Raw genomic sequence first — 18023 nt, forward strand, 5'->3', positions numbered from 1 at the left:
CACAGTGTATGATTGGATGGTGCAGGCGCAGTGTATGATTGGATCGTGCAGTATATGGTTTCATGGTACAGGCGCAGTGTATGGTTGTATGGCGCAGTGTATGGTTGGATGGTGCAGGCGCAGTGTATGATTGGATCGTGCAGTATATGGTTTCATGGTACAGGCGCAGTGTATGGTTGTATGGCGCAGTGTATGGTTGAATGGTACAGGCACAGTGTATGATTGTATGGCGCAGTGTATGGTTGAATGGTGCAGGCGCAGTGTATGGTTGGATGGTGCAGGCGCAGTGTATGGTTGGATGGTGCAGGCGCAGTGTATGATTGGATGGCGCAGTGTATGGTTGGATGGTGCAGGCGCAGTGTATGGTTGGATGGTGCAGGCGCAGTGTATGATTGGATGGCGCAGTGTATGATTGGATGGCGCAATGTATGGTTGGATGGTACAGGCGCAGTGTATGATTGGATGGCGCAGTGTATGGTTGGATGGTGCAGGCACAGTGTATGGTTGAATGGTACAGGCGCAGTGTATGGTTGGATGGTGCAGGCGCAGTGTATGATTGGATGGCGCAGTGTATGGTTGGATGGTGCAGGCGCAGTGTATGATTGGATGGCGCAGTGTATGGTTGGATGGTGCAGGCACAGTGTATGGTTGAATGGTACAGGCGCAGTGTATGGTTGGATGGTGCAGGCGCAGTGTATGATTGGATGGCGCAGTGTATGGTTGGATGGTGCAGGCGCAGTGTATGATTGGATGGCGCAGTGTATGGTTGGATGGTGCAGGCACAGTGTATGGTTGAATGGTACAGGCGCAGTGTATGGTTGGATGGTGCAGGCGCAGTGTATGATTGGATGGCGCAGTGTATGGTTGGATGGTGCAGGCGCAGTGTATGGTTGGATGGTACAGGCGCAGTGTATGATTGTTTGGCGCAGTGTATGGTTGGATGGTGCAGGTGCAGTGTATGGTTGGATGGTGCAGGCACAGTGTATGGTTGGATGGTGCAGGCGCAGTGTATGATTGTATGGCGCAGTGTATGGTTGGATGGTACAAGCGCAGTGTATGGTTGGATGGTACAAGCGCAGTGTATGATGGTGCAGGCGCAGTGTATGGTTGGATGGTGCAGGCGCAGTGTATGATTGTATGGCGCAGTGTATGGTTGGATGGTGAAGGCGCAGTGTATGGTTGGATGGTACAGGCGCAGTGTATGGTTGGATGGTACAGGCGCAGTGTATGGTTGGATGGTGCAGGCGCAGTGTATGATTGGATCGTGCAGTATATGGTTTCATGGTACAGGCACAGTGTATGGTTGGATGGTACAGGCGCAGTGTATGATTGTATGGCGCAGTGTATGGTTGGATGGTGCAGGCGCAGTGTATGGTTGGATGGTGAAGGCGCAGTGTATGATTGTATGGCGCAGTGTATGGTTGGATGGTGCAGGCGCAGTGTATGATTGGATGGTGAAGGCGCAGTGTATGGTTGGATGGTGCAGGCGCAGTGTATGATTGTATGGCGCAGTGTATGGTTGGATGGTACAGGCGCAGTGTATGGTTGAATGGTACAGGCGCAGTGTATGATTGTATGGCGCAGTGTATGGTTGGATGGTACAGGCGCAGTGTATGGTTGTTTGGCGCAGTGTATGGTTGGATGGTGCAGGCGCAGTGTATGATTGGATGGCGCAGTGTATGGTTGGATGGTACAGGCGCAGTGTATGGTTGAATGGTACAGGCACAGTGTATGATTGTATGGCGCAGTGTATGGTTGAATGGTACAGGCGCAGTGTATGGTTGGATGGTGCAGGCGCAGTGTATGATTGGATGGCGCAGTGTATGGTTGGATGGTGCAGGCGCAGTGTATGATTGGATGGCGCAGTGTATGGTTGGATGGTGCAGGCGCAGTGTATGGTTGGATGGTACAGGCGCAGTGTATGATTGTTTGGCGCAGTGTATGGTTGGATGGTGCAGGCGCAGTGTATGGTTGGATGGTGCAGGCACAGTGTATGGTTGGATGGTGCAGGCGCAGTGTATGATTGTATGGCGCAGTGTATGGTTGGATGGTGCAGGCGCAGTGTATGATTGGATGGTGCAGGCGCAGTGTATGGTTGGATGGTACAGGCGCAGTGTATGATTGGATGGCGCAGTGTATGGTTGGATGGTGCAGGCGCAGTGTATGATTGGATGGTGCAGGCGCAGTGTATGGTTGGATGGTACAGGTGCAGTGTATGATTGGATGGCGCAGTGTATGGTTGGATGGTGCAGGCGCAGTGTATGGTTGGATGGTGCAGGCGCAGTGTATGGCTGGATGGTGCAGGCGCAGTGTATGATTGGATGGCGCAGTGTATGGTTGGATGGTGCAGGCGCAGTGTATGGTTGGATGGTGCAGGCGCAGTGTATGATTGGATGGCGCAGTGTATGGTTGGATGGTACAGGCGCAGTGTATGATTGGATGGTGAAGGCGCAGTGTATGGTTGGATGGTACAGGCGCAGTGTATGATTGGATGGTGCAGGCGCAGTGTATGGTTGGATGGTACAGGCGCAGTGTATGGTTGGATGGTACAGGCGCAGTGTATGATTGTATGGCGCAGTGTATGGTTGGATGGTGCAGGCGCAGTGTATGATTGGATGGTGCAGGCGCAGTGTATGGTTGGATGGTACAGGCGCAGTGTATGATTGTATGGCGCAGTGTATGGTTGGATGGTGCAGGCGCAGTGTATGATTGGATGGTGCAGGCGCAGTGTATGATTGTATGGCGCAGTGTATGGTTGGATGGTGCAGGCGCAGTGTATGATTGTATGGCGCAGTGTATGGTTGGATGGTGCAGGCGCAGTGTATGGTTGGATCGCGCAGAATATGGTTTCATGGTACAGGCACAGTGTATAATTGTATGGCGTAGTGTATGGTTGGATGGTACAGGCGCAGTGTATGATTGTATGGCACAGTGTATGATTGGATGGTGCAGGCGCAGTGTATGGTTGGATCGCGCTGTATATGGTTTCATGGTACAGGCGCAGTGTATGGTTGGATGGTACAGTGTATGGTTGGATCGCGCAGTATATGGTTTCGTGGTACAGGCGCAGTGTATGGTTGGATGGTGCAGGCACAGTGTATGATTGGATGGCGCTATATATGGTTGGATGGTGGAGGCGCAGTGTATGGTTGGATCGCGCAGTATATGGTTTCATGGTACAGGCGCAGTGTATGGTTGGATGGTACAGTGTATGGTTGGATCGCGCAGTATATGGTTTCATGGTACAGGCGCAGTGTATGGTTGGATGGTACAGTGTATGGTTGGATCGCGCAGTATATGGTTTCGTGGTGCAGGCGCAGTGTATGGTTGGATGGTGCAGGCGCAGTGTATGGTTGGATGGTGCAGGCGCAGTGTATGGTTGGATGGTGCAGGCGCAGTGTATGATTGGATGGTACAGGCGCAGTGTATGGTTGGATGGTACAGGCGCAGTGTATGGTTGGATGGTACAAGCGCAGTGTATGATGGTGCAGGCGCAGTGTATGGTTGGATGGTGCAGGCGCAGTGTATGATTGTATGGCGCAGTGTATGGTTGGATGGTGAAGGCGCAGTGTATGGTTGGATGGTGAAGGCGCAGTGTATGGTTGGATGGTACAGGCGCAGTGTATGGTTAGATGGTGGAGGCGCAGTGTATGATTGGATCGTGCAGTATATGGTTTCATGGTACAGGCACAGTGTATGGTTGGATGGTACAGGCGCAGTGTATGATTGTATGGCGCAGTGTATGGTTGGATGGTGCAGGCGCAGTGTATGATTGGATGGTGAAGGCGCAGTGTATGGTTGGATGGTGCAGGCGCAGTGTATGATTGTATGGCGCAGTGTATGGTTGGATGGTACAGGCGCAGTGTATGGTTGAATGGTACAGGCGCAGTGTATGATTGTATGGCGCAGTGTATGGTTGGATGGTACAGGCGCAGTGTATGGTTGTTTGGCGCAGTGTATGGTTGGATGGTGCAGGCGCAGTGTATGATTGTATCGTGCAGGCGCAGTGTATGATTGTATGGCGCAGTGCATGGTTGGATGGTGCAGGCGCAGTGTATGTTTGGATCGTGCAGTATATGGTTTCATGGTACAGGCGCAGTGTATGGTTGTATGGCGCAGTGTATGGTTGGATGGTGCAGGCGCAGTGTATGATTGGATGGTGCAGTGTATGGTTGGATGGTACAGGCGCAGTGTATGGTTGAATGGTACAGGCGCAGTGTATGATTGTATGGCGCAGTGCATGGTTGGATGGTGCAGGCGCAGTGTATGATTGGATCGTGCAGTATATGGTTTCATGGTACAGGCGCAGTGTATGGTTGTATGGCGCAGTGTATGGTTGGATGGTGCAGGCGCAGTGTATGATTGGATCGTGCAGTATATGGTTTCATGGTACAGGCGCAGTGTATGGTTGTATGGCGCAGTGTATGGTTGAATGGTACAGGCACAGTGTATGATTGTATGGCGCAGTGTATGGTTGAATGGTACAGGCGCAGTGTATGGTTGGATGGTACAGGCGCAGTGTATGGTTGGATGGTGCAGGCGCAGTGTATGATTGGATGGCGCAGTGTATGGTTGGATGGTGCAGGCGCAGTGTATGATTGGATGGCGCAGTGTATGGTTGGATGGTACAGGCGCAGTGTATGATTGGATGGCGCAGTGTATGGTTGGATGGTGCAGGCGCAGTGTATGGTTGGATGGTGCAGGCGCAGTGTATGATTGGATGGCGCAGTGTATGGTTGGATGGTGCAGGCGCAGTGTATGATTGGATGGCGCAGTGTATGGTTGGATGGTACAGGCGCAGTGTATGATTGGATGGCGCAGTGTATGGTTGGATGGTGCAGGCACAGTGTATGGTTGAATGGTACAGGCGCAGTGTATGGTTGGATGGTGCAGGCGCAGTGTATGATTGGATGGCGCAGTGTATGGTTGGATGGTGCAGGCGCAGTGTATGATTGGATGGCGCAGTGTATGGTTGGATGGTGCAGGCACAGTGTATGGTTGAATGGTACAGGCGCAGTGTATGGTTGGATGGTGCAGGCGCAGTGTATGATTGGATGGCGCAGTGTATGGTTGGATGGTGCAGGCGCAGTGTATGATTGGATGGCGCAGTGTATGGTTGGATGGTGCAGGCACAGTGTATGGTTGAATGGTACAGGCGCAGTGTATGGTTGGATGGTGCAGGCGCAGTGTATGATTGGATGGCGCAGTGTATGGTTGGATGGTGCAGGCGCAGTGTATGGTTGGATGGTACAGGCGCAGTGTATGATTGTTTGGCGCAGTGTATGGTTGGATGGTGCAGGTGCAGTGTATGGTTGGATGGTGCAGGCACAGTGTATGGTTGGATGGTGCAGGCGCAGTGTATGATTGTATGGCGCAGTGTATGGTTGGATGGTACAAGCGCAGTGTATGGTTGGATGGTACAAGCGCAGTGTATGATGGTGCAGGCGCAGTGTATGGTTGGATGGTGCAGGCGCAGTGTATGATTGTATGGCGCAGTGTATGGTTGGATGGTGAAGGCGCAGTGTATGGTTGGATGGTACAGGCGCAGTGTATGGTTGGATGGTGCAGGCGCAGTGTATGATTGGATCGTGCAGTATATGGTTTCATGGTACAGGCACAGTGTATGGTTGGATGGTACAGGCGCAGTGTATGATTGTATGGCGCAGTGTATGGTTGGATGGTGCAGGCGCAGTGTATGATTGGATGGTGAAGGCGCAGTGTATGGTTGGATGGTGCAGGCGCAGTGTATGATTGTATGGCGCAGTGTATGGTTGGATGGTACAGGCGCAGTGTATGGTTGAATGGTACAGGCGCAGTGTATGATTGTATGGCGCAGTGTATGGTTGGATGGTACAGGCGCAGTGTATGATTGTATGGCGCAGTGTATGGTTGGATGGTACAGGCGCAGTGTATGGTTGGATGGTACAGGCGCAGTGTATGGTTGTTTGGCGCAGTGTATGGTTGGATGGTGCAGGCGCAGTGTATGATTGTATGGCGCAGTGCATGGTTGGATGGTGCAGGCGCAGTGTATGATTGGATCGTGCAGTATATGGTTTCATGGTACAGGCGCAGTGTATGGTTGTATGGCGCAGTGTATGGTTGGATGGTGCAGGCGCAGTGTATGATTGGATGGTGAAGGCGCAGTGTATGGTTGGATGGTGCAGTGTATGGTTGGATGGTGCAGGCGCAGTGTATGATTGTATGGCGCAGTGTATGGTTGGATGGTACAGGCGCAGTGTATGGTTGAATGGTACAGGCACAGTGTATGATTGTATGGCGCAGTGTATGGTTGAATGGTACAGGCGCAGTGTATGGTTGGATGGTGCAGGCGCAGTGTATGATTGGATGGCGCAGTGTATGGTTGGATGGTGCAGGCGCAGTGTATGATTGGATGGCGCAGTGTATGGTTGGATGGTGCAGGCGCAGTGTATGGTTGGATGGTACAGGCGCAGTGTATGATTGTTTGGCGCAGTGTATGGTTGGATGGTGCAGGCGCAGTGTATGGTTGGATGGTGCAGGCGCAGTGTATGATTGTATGGCGCAGTGTATGGTTGGATGGTGCAGGCGCAGTGTATGATTGGATGGTGCAGGCGCAGTGTATGGTTGGATGGTACAGGCGCAGTGTATGATTGGATGGCGCAGTGTATGGTTGGATGGTGCAGGCGCAGTGTATGATTGGATGGTGCAGGCGCAGTGTATGGTTGGATGGTACAGGCGCAGTGTATGATTGGATGGCGCAGTGTATGGTTGGATGGTGCAGGCGCAGTGTATGGTTGGATGGTGCAGGCGCAGTGTATGGCTGGATGGTGCAGGCGCAGTGTATGATTGGATGGCGCAGTGTATGGTTGGATGGTGCAGGCGCAGTGTATGGTTGGATGGTGCAGGCGCAGTGTATGATTGGATGGCGCAGTGTATGATTGGATGGTGCAGGCGCAGTGTATGATTGGATGGCGCAGTGTATGGTTGGATGGTACAGGCGCAGTGTATGATTGGATGGTGAAGGCGCAGTGTATGGTTGGATGGTACAGGCGCAGTGTATGATTGGATGGTGCAGGCGCAGTGTATGGTTGGATGGTACAGGCGCAGTGTATGGTTGGATGGTACAGGCGCAGTGTATGATTGTATGGCGCAGTGTATGGTTGGATGGTGCAGGCGCAGTGTATGATTGGATGGTGCAGGCGCAGTGTATGGTTGGATGGTACAGGCGCAGTGTATGATTGTATGGCGCAGTGTATGGTTGGATGGTGCAGGCGCAGTGTATGATTGGATGGTGCAGGCGCAGTGTATGATTGTATGGCGCAGTGTATGGTTGGATGGTGCAGGCGCAGTGTATGATTGTATGGCGCAGTGTATGGTTGGATGGTGCAGGCGCAGTGTATGGTTGGATCGCGCAGAATATGGTTTCATGGTACAGGCACAGTGTATAATTGTATGGCGTAGTGTATGGTTGGATGGTACAGGCGCAGTGTATGATTGTATGGCACAGTGTATGATTGGATGGTGCAGGCGCAGTGTATGGTTGGATCGCGCTGTATATGGTTTCATGGTACAGGCGCAGTGTATGGTTGGATGGTACAGTGTATGATTGGATCGCGCAGTATATGGTTTCGTGGTACAGGCGCAGTGTATGGTTGGATGGTGCAGGCACAGTGTATGATTGGATGGCGCTATATATGGTTGGATGGTGGAGGCGCAGTGTATGGTTGGATCGCGCAGTATATGGTTTCATGGTACAGGCGCAGTGTATGGTTGGATGGTACAGTGTATGGTTGGATCGCGCAGTATATGGTTTCATGGTACAGGCGCAGTGTATGGTTGGATGGTACAGTGTATGGTTGGATCGCGCAGTATATGGTTTCGTGGTGCAGGCGCAGTGTATGGTTGGATGGTGCAGGCGCAGTGTATGGTTGGATCGCGCAGTGTATGGTTGGATGTTGCAGGCACAGTGTATGGTTGGATGGTGCAGGCGCAGTGTATGGTTGGATCGCGCAGTGTATGGTTGGATGGTGCAGGCACAGTGTATGGTTGGATGGTGCAGGCGCAGTGTATGGTTGGATCGCGCAGTATATGGTTTCATGGTACAGGCGCAGTGTATGGTTGGATGGTACAGCGTATGGTTGGATCGCGCAGTATATGGTTTCGTGGTACGGCGCAGTGTATGGTTGGATGGTGCAGACACTATATATGGTTGGATGGTGGAGTGTTTGATGGTTGGATGGTACAGAACAGTGAAGAGCCTGAATTGTCTAAACACACTCTGCCCCTGTGGGGAAGGTTGTAATGGAGGAACACTCTACAGGTGACAAGTGCGATAGTAAGAATTGAGTATACAATACAAACTCTATTTTTTTTTTTTTTTTTTCTCTTGGTCTTTAGATGAGGAAGGAGGATGCGAAACCCTTGGTGCTCACACATGGTCTTCAGCCTGTACGTCATCTCACCTTCCCTGCCAAACTGAAATGTGTGAAATATGTGGTGGGGCAGCATTGTCTGGTGTCCCTGGACTTTGATGGAAATGTCTGTGTCCACCATGAAGATGGCCGAGTCCAGAGCCAGAGAAAGTTGTCATTGCCAATTTCTGGTCTGCTGTATGCAGCTGGTGTCCAACTCTACGTGGCCTGGAACCGGCAGGGGCTTTTACTGCTAGACAAGACTTTCACCCTGGTGTCAGAAATCCCTGTGAAGGAAGAGGTCCTCTGTTGTGCCTATGATCCAGGGAAGAACCTCTTGCTGAGTGGAGGTGCTGGTGGGGTCTCCATCTGGAGGTTTAGTCACAGTGGACACAAATTGGTCTGGGAACAGTCGCTGAGTCAGTCAATGAAGAATCAGGACAAAGTTGAAGTTCTTGCTCTAGATACAGAATCACAGAATCCACATACATGTTTCGCTGCGTGTGGGACCAGCGTGTGGGAATTCAGTCTGATGGACGGAACTCTGGTGAGACGGAGGAAGAATCTACATTTCAGGTGCATAATATCGCCTACAGTATAGGATTGTCCTGTGTCCACGTCTGAGTTATCTTGTAGTAAATCCATGAGTAGCAGGCCCAGGGCTTTTATATCTATAGGTACAGAAAACGCAGAACTGGTGGCATCAATCTCTGTACCACAGGAGCTTACATTCTAATGATCAGCTTGACACGCAAGGCTGCTCTACAAGCGTCACCTCCGCCGGTTGGGTCCCTGACTTGATCATTGCCTGAAGTTTCCTGATTTTCCACCTTGCCCATTTGGTGAGAATACTGCTTCAGTTACTCACTGAGGTCCCTGGTAATATGGTGGTTGGTCCCTTAGTGGTGACAGCTTCCCTTCTACCTCCGACCACTGACAGGTTCTCCGGCCGACAGAATCGTCACTTTTGGTTGGACTGCAAGCCGCAATCCCAACCCTGCGCTGCTCTCTTGCTTCTGGATAGGACCTCACACAGCCTAGCAGCCAGATGTGCCCAGGATAGGCCCAATTTCTGGCCTAGCAGCCCGGGGCGTATGACACACGTCCACTCCGACAGCCGTCCAGGTGGCACAGAACATCCATCACCCGACTCCACCCAAATATATAGGTGCTCCAAGCAGGCCAAGGGATTCAAGAAAACCCCTGCCCATTGGCTGAGATGCCCCATATACCCATAACCTGACCTTGGGTTGGCCTTCTCATATCTAGTACCACCAAGTGCCTGTCCACCTATCGGTAGAAGAGAAAAGTGCAACAAGGCCAAACTTAGGGAGAAATCAATGGATCTCTAACAATCATCCAGGATAACTACTCCTGGCAAGTAAATTTGTGAGGAGCTCCCTGCCTAAGCTACAGGGTTCTACACCCATAATACAGGTCCCCTATCTGCATTAAACAACTGTCACTATGGGTGCTTCATCAGTGGGGAAAAAAGTACAAATCGCTGCTATTGGGACATGCTGGGGTAGATTTACTAAAACTGAAGCACTCGGAATCTGGTTTAGCTGTGTATGGGAGCCAATCAGATTCTAAGGCCGGGTACACACGGGGAGTCTTGTTTTGTTAACCCAGAAGGCTGAACAAAATAAAAACGGAGAGTTTGCAGTGCTAACTATTAGATGTTAGTGCACCGCTCTCACCCGCTAAGTTATTGTGTTCTGTCAGGGGGGCCGCCCCGCCACCAGGACACACTGATCAGTGGTCATAGCCATTGGCTGCCAGGGGATTTCCAGCATGTCCCTTTGATAAAAGATGGTCCTTAGACCTGCTGGAAGGAAGGACAGCTGTACACATGGGCCGAATGTTGGCTGGTTTCTGTTGAACTAGCTGATACCAGCCAATATTTGGCCCATGTGATCCAGGCTCACCTTCAGCTTCTTCCAATAAGCTTTAGCAATAAAACCTGGAAGCTGATTGGTTTGTATGCACAGCTGCACCAGATTTTACATTCTCAATTTTTAGTAAATCTCTTGACAGAGATTAATTACAGCAGATGGACTGATCAAAGGATAATTACCAGCCTGGTATACTCTGAGAATCTCCATCAGTAGGATTGTTGGGTTGGGTTGGGTCGAGTTGGGTTGCTAGTCTTTGGATGCTGTGTATAATGTGCTTTGTTTCCTGACACAGGATAATTACCAGCCTGGTATACTCTGAAAATCTCCATCTGTAGGATTGTTGGGTTGGGGTGGGTTGGGTCACTAGTCTTTGGATCCCGTGTATAATGTGCTTTGTTTTCCTGACACAGGATAATTACTAGCCTGGTATACTCTGAAAATCTCCATCTGTAGGATTGTTGGGTTGGGGTGGGTTGGGTCACTAGTCTTTGGATGCTGTGTATAATGTGTGGATAATTACCAGCCTGGTATACTCTGAAAATCTCCATCTGTAGGATTGTTGGGTTGGGTTGGATCGAGTTGGGTTGCTAGTCTTTGGATCCCGTGTATAATGTGCTTTGTTTCCTGACACAGGATAATTACTAGCCTGATATACTCTGAAAATCTCCATCTGTAGGATTGTTGGGTTGGGTCGAGTTGGGTTGCTAGTCTTTGGATCCCGTGTATAATGTGCTTTGTTTCCTGACACAGGATAATTACCAGCCTGGTATACTCTGAGAATCTCCATCTGTAGGATTGTTGGGTTGGGTTGGGTTGGGTCACTAGTCTTTGGATGCTGTGTATAATGTGCTTTGTTTCCTGACACAGGATAATTACCAGCCTGATATACTCTGAGAATCTCCATCTGTAGGATTGTTGGGTTGGGTTGGGTCACTAGTCTTTTGGATGCCATCTATAATGTGTTTAATTTTCCTGACACAGATTCATTTCCACCCTATTATACTCTGAGAATCTCCATCTGTAGGATTGTTGGGTTGGGTCGAGTTGGGTTGCTAGTCTTTGGATCCCGTGTATAATGTGCTTTGTTTCCTGACACAGGATAATTACTAGCCTGATATACTCTGAGAATCTCCATCTGTAGGATGATTGGGTTGGGTGGGTTGGGTGCACTAGTCTTTGGATGCCATCTATAATGTGTTTAATTTTCCTGACACAGATTCATTTCCAGCCTAGTATACTCTGAGAATCTCCATCTGTAGGATTGTTGGGTTGGGGTGGGTTGGGTCACTAGTCTTTGGATGCTGTGTATAATGGGTTTTGTTTTCCTGACAGATTAATTTCCAGCCTGGTATACTCGGAGAATCTCCATCTGCTGATTTCAGGATCCAGAGACTGCAGTGTCAAAGTGTGGGGTGGTGAAGGGCAGCTCATAGCTGTATTTGTTGGACATACAGGTAATGAACAGATCTGACAGATCACAGTATTTGGTGCTTGACCCCAGAAATAGGGAGTAGTACACTGACCCTTTAGACCAGCTTTGTTCAGCATCTATACAATAAATGTATTTTCAGTAATAATCATGAAATGATATGACTAATATTAATGGCCAGAAATACAATCAAAATAACAGTTCCCCCCTCACCTAGATGATCATTGGAACTTGCCCAGTTACATTATTGTGAAGTAGAGGGTTGTAAGCTGGCAGAAGTATATAAAGAAGTCAGATTGCAATCTTAGCAGTGATGGAGAATGACATCAGTATTTAGAAGTGATGTAGAGTAGATGTGGGGTGAGGGCATTATGGAGAGTACAAAAGTGTAGTAGTGTGAGGGCAGTACTGAGAAGTGATGTAGAGTAGAAGTGCAGTGAGGGCATTATGGATAGCATAGAAGTGTAGTAGAGTGAGGGCAATATGGAGAAGTAGTGTGAGGGCAGTACTGAGAAGTGATGTAGAGTAGAAGTGGGGTGAGGGCATTATGGATAGCATAGAAGTGTAGTTGAGTGAAGACATTATGGAGAGTACAGTAGAAGTAGTGTGAGGGAAGTACTGAGAAGTGATGTATTGTAGAGTAGACGTGGGGTGAGGGCATTATGGAGCGTACCGTAGAAGTAGTGTGAGGGAAGTACTGAAAAGTGATGTAGAGTAGAAGGGTGAGGCCAGCATTATGCAGAGTACAGCAGAAGTATAGTACAGTGAAAGTAGTATGGATTTGGCTTGAGAGCATTGTAAAGGTTAAGTAGAGTCAAACCATTTTGAAGCATGGTGGTGGTGTGGGTAAGTAGTGATTCAGCTTAGAATAAGGTTAGGAAGGAACATACACCACTTTAGTCATTCTGGCAGTACTGAGAAGTGATGTGGAATAGAAGTGGGGTGAGGCCAATATGGAGTGTACTGGAAAGTGTAGAAGAGAACATACACCACTTTAGTCATTCTGGCAGTACTGAGAAGTGATGTGGAATAGAAGTGGGGTGAGGCCAATATGGAGTGTACTGTAACGTGTAGAAGAGAACATACACCACTTTAGTCATTCTGTGTATGATGGTTTATTGTGTCTCAGATCTCTAGTTAACCAATCATGGAAAGTTTTATTGGATAAATACCTCTAATGGTGTCTTTCCTCTGTCCTATTACGTTCAGTAACATTGTAGGATGATGTAATGGTTGTGTCCACCACCCCCTAGGTCCCATCACTGCTCTGTCCCTGAGCACCTCTAGAAGGACTCTCATCTCAGGCTCTGAAGATAAAACTATTCGGACATGGGACCTAAACACTCAGGAACAATCTGAAGAACTGGAGATATCCGGGTCTCCGATTGGAATAGAAACGTTCGGTGATAATGCAGAACATGTTCTCTGTTACAGCAGCTTTGACATCCATATCTGGCAGATACAACAATTATACAAACTTCACTGCCTTCTGGGAACGAATGTGAAGGATATGAAAGTGGTTGGGGGACCCTTTCCTGCCAGAGGTCTATGTGTGTGTTCAGATGGCACAGTGAGGGTAATATCGGCGGTTACTGGAGATCTTATATCAACACTCTCACTACAGAGATATGAAAGATTGTTGGTGGCAGATTACTGTATACACAGAGAGACTGTTTGTGTTCTGCTGAAGGATGGACAGCTCCTTAAAGCCAATGCCTTAGTCAATCCTATGAGTGTCCTGAGCAAGGTGAAAGTTAACAGTGACCAATCACTTCCTCGGTGCTTCACTCTCTACTCCAACATTATGGATGAGGAGTTGGCAGTCGCAGAGTGGAAGCAAGTGGTGATGCAGCGGGAAGACAAAGGACCACCTGGCCTAGACAGCGAAATGACAAACAGGTAAATTACTTTATCTTCTCAAGCTGAACTGCCTTGATGGTGAGGTCTTCCACTGGAAGGATATTGGGGAATTATGGTGAGGTCTTCCACTGTGGGGATATTGGGGAATGGTGGTGGATTCTTCCACTGGGAGGATATTGGGGAATTATGGTGAGGTCTTCCACTGGAAGGATATTGGGAAATGATGGTGAGATCTTCCACTGGAGGGATATTAATGAAGGATGGTGAGATCTTCCACTGTGGGGATATTGGGGAATGGTGGTGGATTCTTTCACTGGGAGGATATTGGGAAATGATGGTGAGTTCTTCCACTGGAGGGATATTAATGAAGGATGGTGAGATCTTCCACTGTGGGGATATTGGGGAATGGTGGTGCATTCTTCCACTGGGAGGATATTGGGCAATTATGGTGAGATCTTCCACTGGAGGGATATTAATGAAGGATGGTGAGATCTTCCACTGTGGGGATATTGGGGAATGGTGGTGGATTCTTCCACTGGGAGGATATTGGGAAATGATGGTGAGATCTTCCACTGGAGGGATATTAATGAAGGATGGTGAGATCTTCCACTGTGGGGATATTGGGGAATGGTGATGGATTCTTCCACTGGGAGGATATTGGGCAATTATGGTGGATTCTTTTACTGGGGAGATATTGGGGAATGATGGTGAGGTCTTCAGCTCTGAGGATATTGATGAATGATGGTGAGATCTTCCACTGTGAGATAATTGATGAATGATGGTGGATTCTTCCCCTGGGAGGATATTGATGAATGATGGTGGATTCTTCCACTGGGAGGATATTGATGAATGATGGTGAGATCTTCCACTGTGAGATAATTGATGAATGATGGTGGATTCTTCCCCTGGGAGGATATTGGGGAATGATGGTGGATTCTTCCCCTGGGAGGATATTGGGGAATGATGGAAAGATTTTCCATTGGGGGAAGTTTGGGGAATAATGGTGGGACCGTCCACCTGGGAGGATGTTGGGGAATAATGGTGGGACTGTCCACTTAGAGGATATTGGGGAATGATGCCTTTCTTTATTTTCCTCTGATTTGTATGATGTCTGTGTTAGAAGGATCATTGAACACTTGAGGATCTAAGAACACAGGCATCCTGAAGAGCACTTAGGGGGTTCCATGACATGCTGGGTCCCCGAATGAAGAAACAGACACTTGGAGGGGATCCCAGAACAATGACACCCTGACACTTGGGGGTCCCAGAACGATGACACCCTGACACTTGGGGGTCCAGAACAATGACACCCTGACACTTGGGGATCCCAGAACAATGACACCCTGACACTTGGGGGTCCCAGAACAATGACACCTGACACTTGGGGGTCCCAGAACAATGACACCCTGTCACTTGGGGGTCCCAGAACAATGACACCCTGTCACTTGGGGGTCCCAGAACAATGACACCCTGTCACTTGGGGGTCCCAGAACAATGACACCCTGTCACTTTGTGCCCTCATTACTATTATTCATACTTTGTGGTGGTGCTCGGTTTGCTGTTTCTGTAGAAATGTAATGATTTGATTTGCAGGTTTTTCCCGATAATTGGGAGCGATGATGGAAGTCTGAGTGTCTGTGATTGGTATTCCTGCAAAATCCTCTACCAGACTACAGCACACAGCCCCACCCAGGTGACCTCTCTGTCATGTGACCCAAAGAACAACTACATCATATCTGCAGGTAAGTCACCCTGTGTGCCCCTTCTACCCCGCCATTACCTAGAAGACCCCTTAGGGTGACAGTATCCTGTGTGCCCCTTCTACCCTGCCATTACCTAGAAGACCCCTTGGGGTGACAGTATCCTGTGTGCCCCTTCTACCCCGCCATTACCTAGAAGACCCCTTAGGGTGACAGTATCCTGTGTGCCCCTTCTACCCCGCCATTACCTAGAAGACCCCTTAGGGTGAGAGTATCCTGTGTTCCCCTTCAATATCACCATTACCTAGAAGACCCCTTAGGGTGACAGTATCCTGTGTGCCCCTTCTACCCTGCCATTACCTAGAAGACCCCTTGGGGTGACAGTATCCTGTGTGCCCCTTCTACCCCGCCATTACCTAGAAGACCCCTTAGGGTGACAGTATCCTGTGTGCCCCTTCTACCCCGCCATTACCTAGAAGACCCCTTAGGGTGACAGTATCCTGTGTGCCCCTTCAATATCGCCATTACCTAGAAGACTCCGTGGGGTGACAGTATCCTGTGTGCCCCTTCTACCCCGCCATTACCTAGAAGACCCCTTAGGGTGACAGTATCCTGTGTGCCCCTTCAATATCGCCATTACCTAGAAGACCCCTTGGGGTGACAGTATCCTGTGTGCCCCTTCTACCCCGCCATTACCTAGAAGACCCCTTAGGGTGACAGTATCCTATCTCCTGGAATTAGAAAGGGTGAAATGATATTGCTGGTGTCACTAGAGGAGACCCGGCCTCTCCAAATATTAGTATTGATTACACATGAGCAGGAAATCCCCCTCCCCCTCATCTTTCAGTCATCTCTATGGTAATGATTGGCTCCTCTTTTCCTCACTCTCAGTCATCTCTATGGTAATGATTGGCTCCTCTTTTCCTCACTCTCAGTCATCTCTATGGTAATGATTGGCTCCTCTTTTCCTCACTCTCAGTCATCTCTATGGTAATGATTGGCTCCTCTTTTCCTCACTCTCAGTCATCTCTATGGTAATGATAGGGCTCCTCTTTTCCTCACTCTCAGTCATCTCTATGGTAATGATTGGCTCCTCTTTTCCTCACTCTCAGTCATCTCTATGGTAATGATAGGGGTCCTCTTTTCCTCACTCTCAGTCATCTCTATGGTAATGATTGGCTCCTCTTTTCCTCACTCTCAGTCATCTCTATGGTAATGATTGGCTCCTCTTTTCCTCTCTCTCAGTCATCTCTATGGTAATGATAGGGCTCCTCTTTTCCTCACTCTCAGTCATCTCTATGGTAATGATTGGGGTCCTCTTTTCCTCACTCTCAGTCATCTCTATGGTAATGATAGGGCTCCTCTTTTCCTCACTCTCAGTCATCTCTATGGTAATGATTGGCTCCTCTTTTCCTCACTCTCAGTCATCTCTATGGTAATGATTGGCTCCTCTTTTCCTCTCTCAGTCATCTCTATGGTAATGATAGGGGTCCTCTTTTCCTCACTCTCAGTCATCTCTATGGTAATGATTGGCTCCTCTTTTCCTCACTCTCAGTCATCTCTATGGTAATGATTGGCTCCTCTTTTCCTCACTCTCAGTCATCTCTATGGTAATGATTGGCTCCTCTTTTCCTCACTCTCAGTCATCTCTATGGTAATGATTGGCTCCTCTTTTCCTCACTCTCAGTCATCTCTATGGTAATGATTGGCTCCTCTTTTCCTCACTCTCAGTCATCTCTATGGTAATGATTGGCTCCTCTTTTCCTCACTCTCAGTCATCTCTATGGTAATGATTGGCTCCTCTTTTCCTCACTCTCAGTCATCTCTATGGTAATGATTGGCTCCTCTTTTCCTCTCTCTCAGTCATCTCTATGGTAATGATAGGGCTCCTCTTTTCCTCACTCTCAGTCATCTCTATGGTAATGATTGGGGTCCTCTTTTCCTCACTCTCAGTCATCTCTATGGTAATGATAGGGCTCCTCTTTTCCTCACTCTCAGTCATCTCTATGGTAATGATTGGCTCCTCTTTTCCTCACTCTCAGTCATCTCTATGGTAATGATTGGCTCCTCTTTTCCTCTCTCAGTCATCTCTATGGTAATGATAGGGGTCCTCTTTTCCTCACTCTCAGTCATCTCTATGGTAATGATTGGCTCCTCTTTTCCTCACTCTCAGTCATCTCTATGGTAATGATTGGCTCCTCTTTTCCTCACTCTCAGTCATCTCTATGGTAATGATTGGCTCCTCTTTTCCTCACTCTCAGTCATCTCTATGGTAATGATTGGCTCCTCTTTTCCTCACTCTCAGTCATCTCTATGGTAATGATTGGCTCTTCTTTTCCTCACTCTCAGTTATCTCTATGGTAATGATAGGGCTCCTCTTTTCCTCACTCTCAGTCATCTCTATGGTAATGATAGGGCTCCTCCTTTCCTCACTCTCAGTCATCTCTATGGTAATGATTGGCTCCTCTTTTCCTCACTCTCAGTCATCTCTATGGTAATGATTGGCTCCTCTTTTCCTCACTCTCAGTCATCTCTATGGTAATGATTGGCTCCTCTTTTCCTCACTCTCAGTCATCTCTATGGTAATGATAGGGGTCCTCTTTTCCTCACTCTCAGTCATCTCTATGGTAATGATTGGCTCCTCTTTTCCTCACTCTCAGTCATCTCTATGGTAATGATTGGCTCCTCTTTTCCTCACTCTCAGTCATCTCTATGGTAATGATAGGGGTCCTCTTTTCCTCACTCT

General features: G+C 48.7%; 1 protein-coding gene across 1 annotated transcript in view; it reads left to right on the forward strand.

The window, feature by feature from the left end:
* The window catches only part of LOC141122107 (WD repeat-containing protein 97-like), a gene marked incomplete at its 3' end in the record, with an annotated part of 37245 nt that overhangs the window by 12427 nt on the left and 6795 nt on the right, over positions 1–18023 (forward strand). Inside the window, exons 2-5 of the mRNA XM_073611938.1 lie at positions 8377–8966; positions 11621–11742; positions 12971–13616; positions 15171–15319. Of these exons, the coding sequence (XP_073468039.1) occupies positions 8377–8966; positions 11621–11742; positions 12971–13616; positions 15171–15319 (1507 nt within the window). The remainder of the gene's footprint in view (positions 1–8376; positions 8967–11620; positions 11743–12970; positions 13617–15170; positions 15320–18023) is intronic.

This window comes from Aquarana catesbeiana, unplaced genomic scaffold, assembly GCF_042186555.1.
Source record: "Aquarana catesbeiana isolate 2022-GZ unplaced genomic scaffold, ASM4218655v1 unanchor245, whole genome shotgun sequence".
Taxonomy (NCBI): domain Eukaryota; kingdom Metazoa; phylum Chordata; class Amphibia; order Anura; family Ranidae; genus Aquarana; species Aquarana catesbeiana.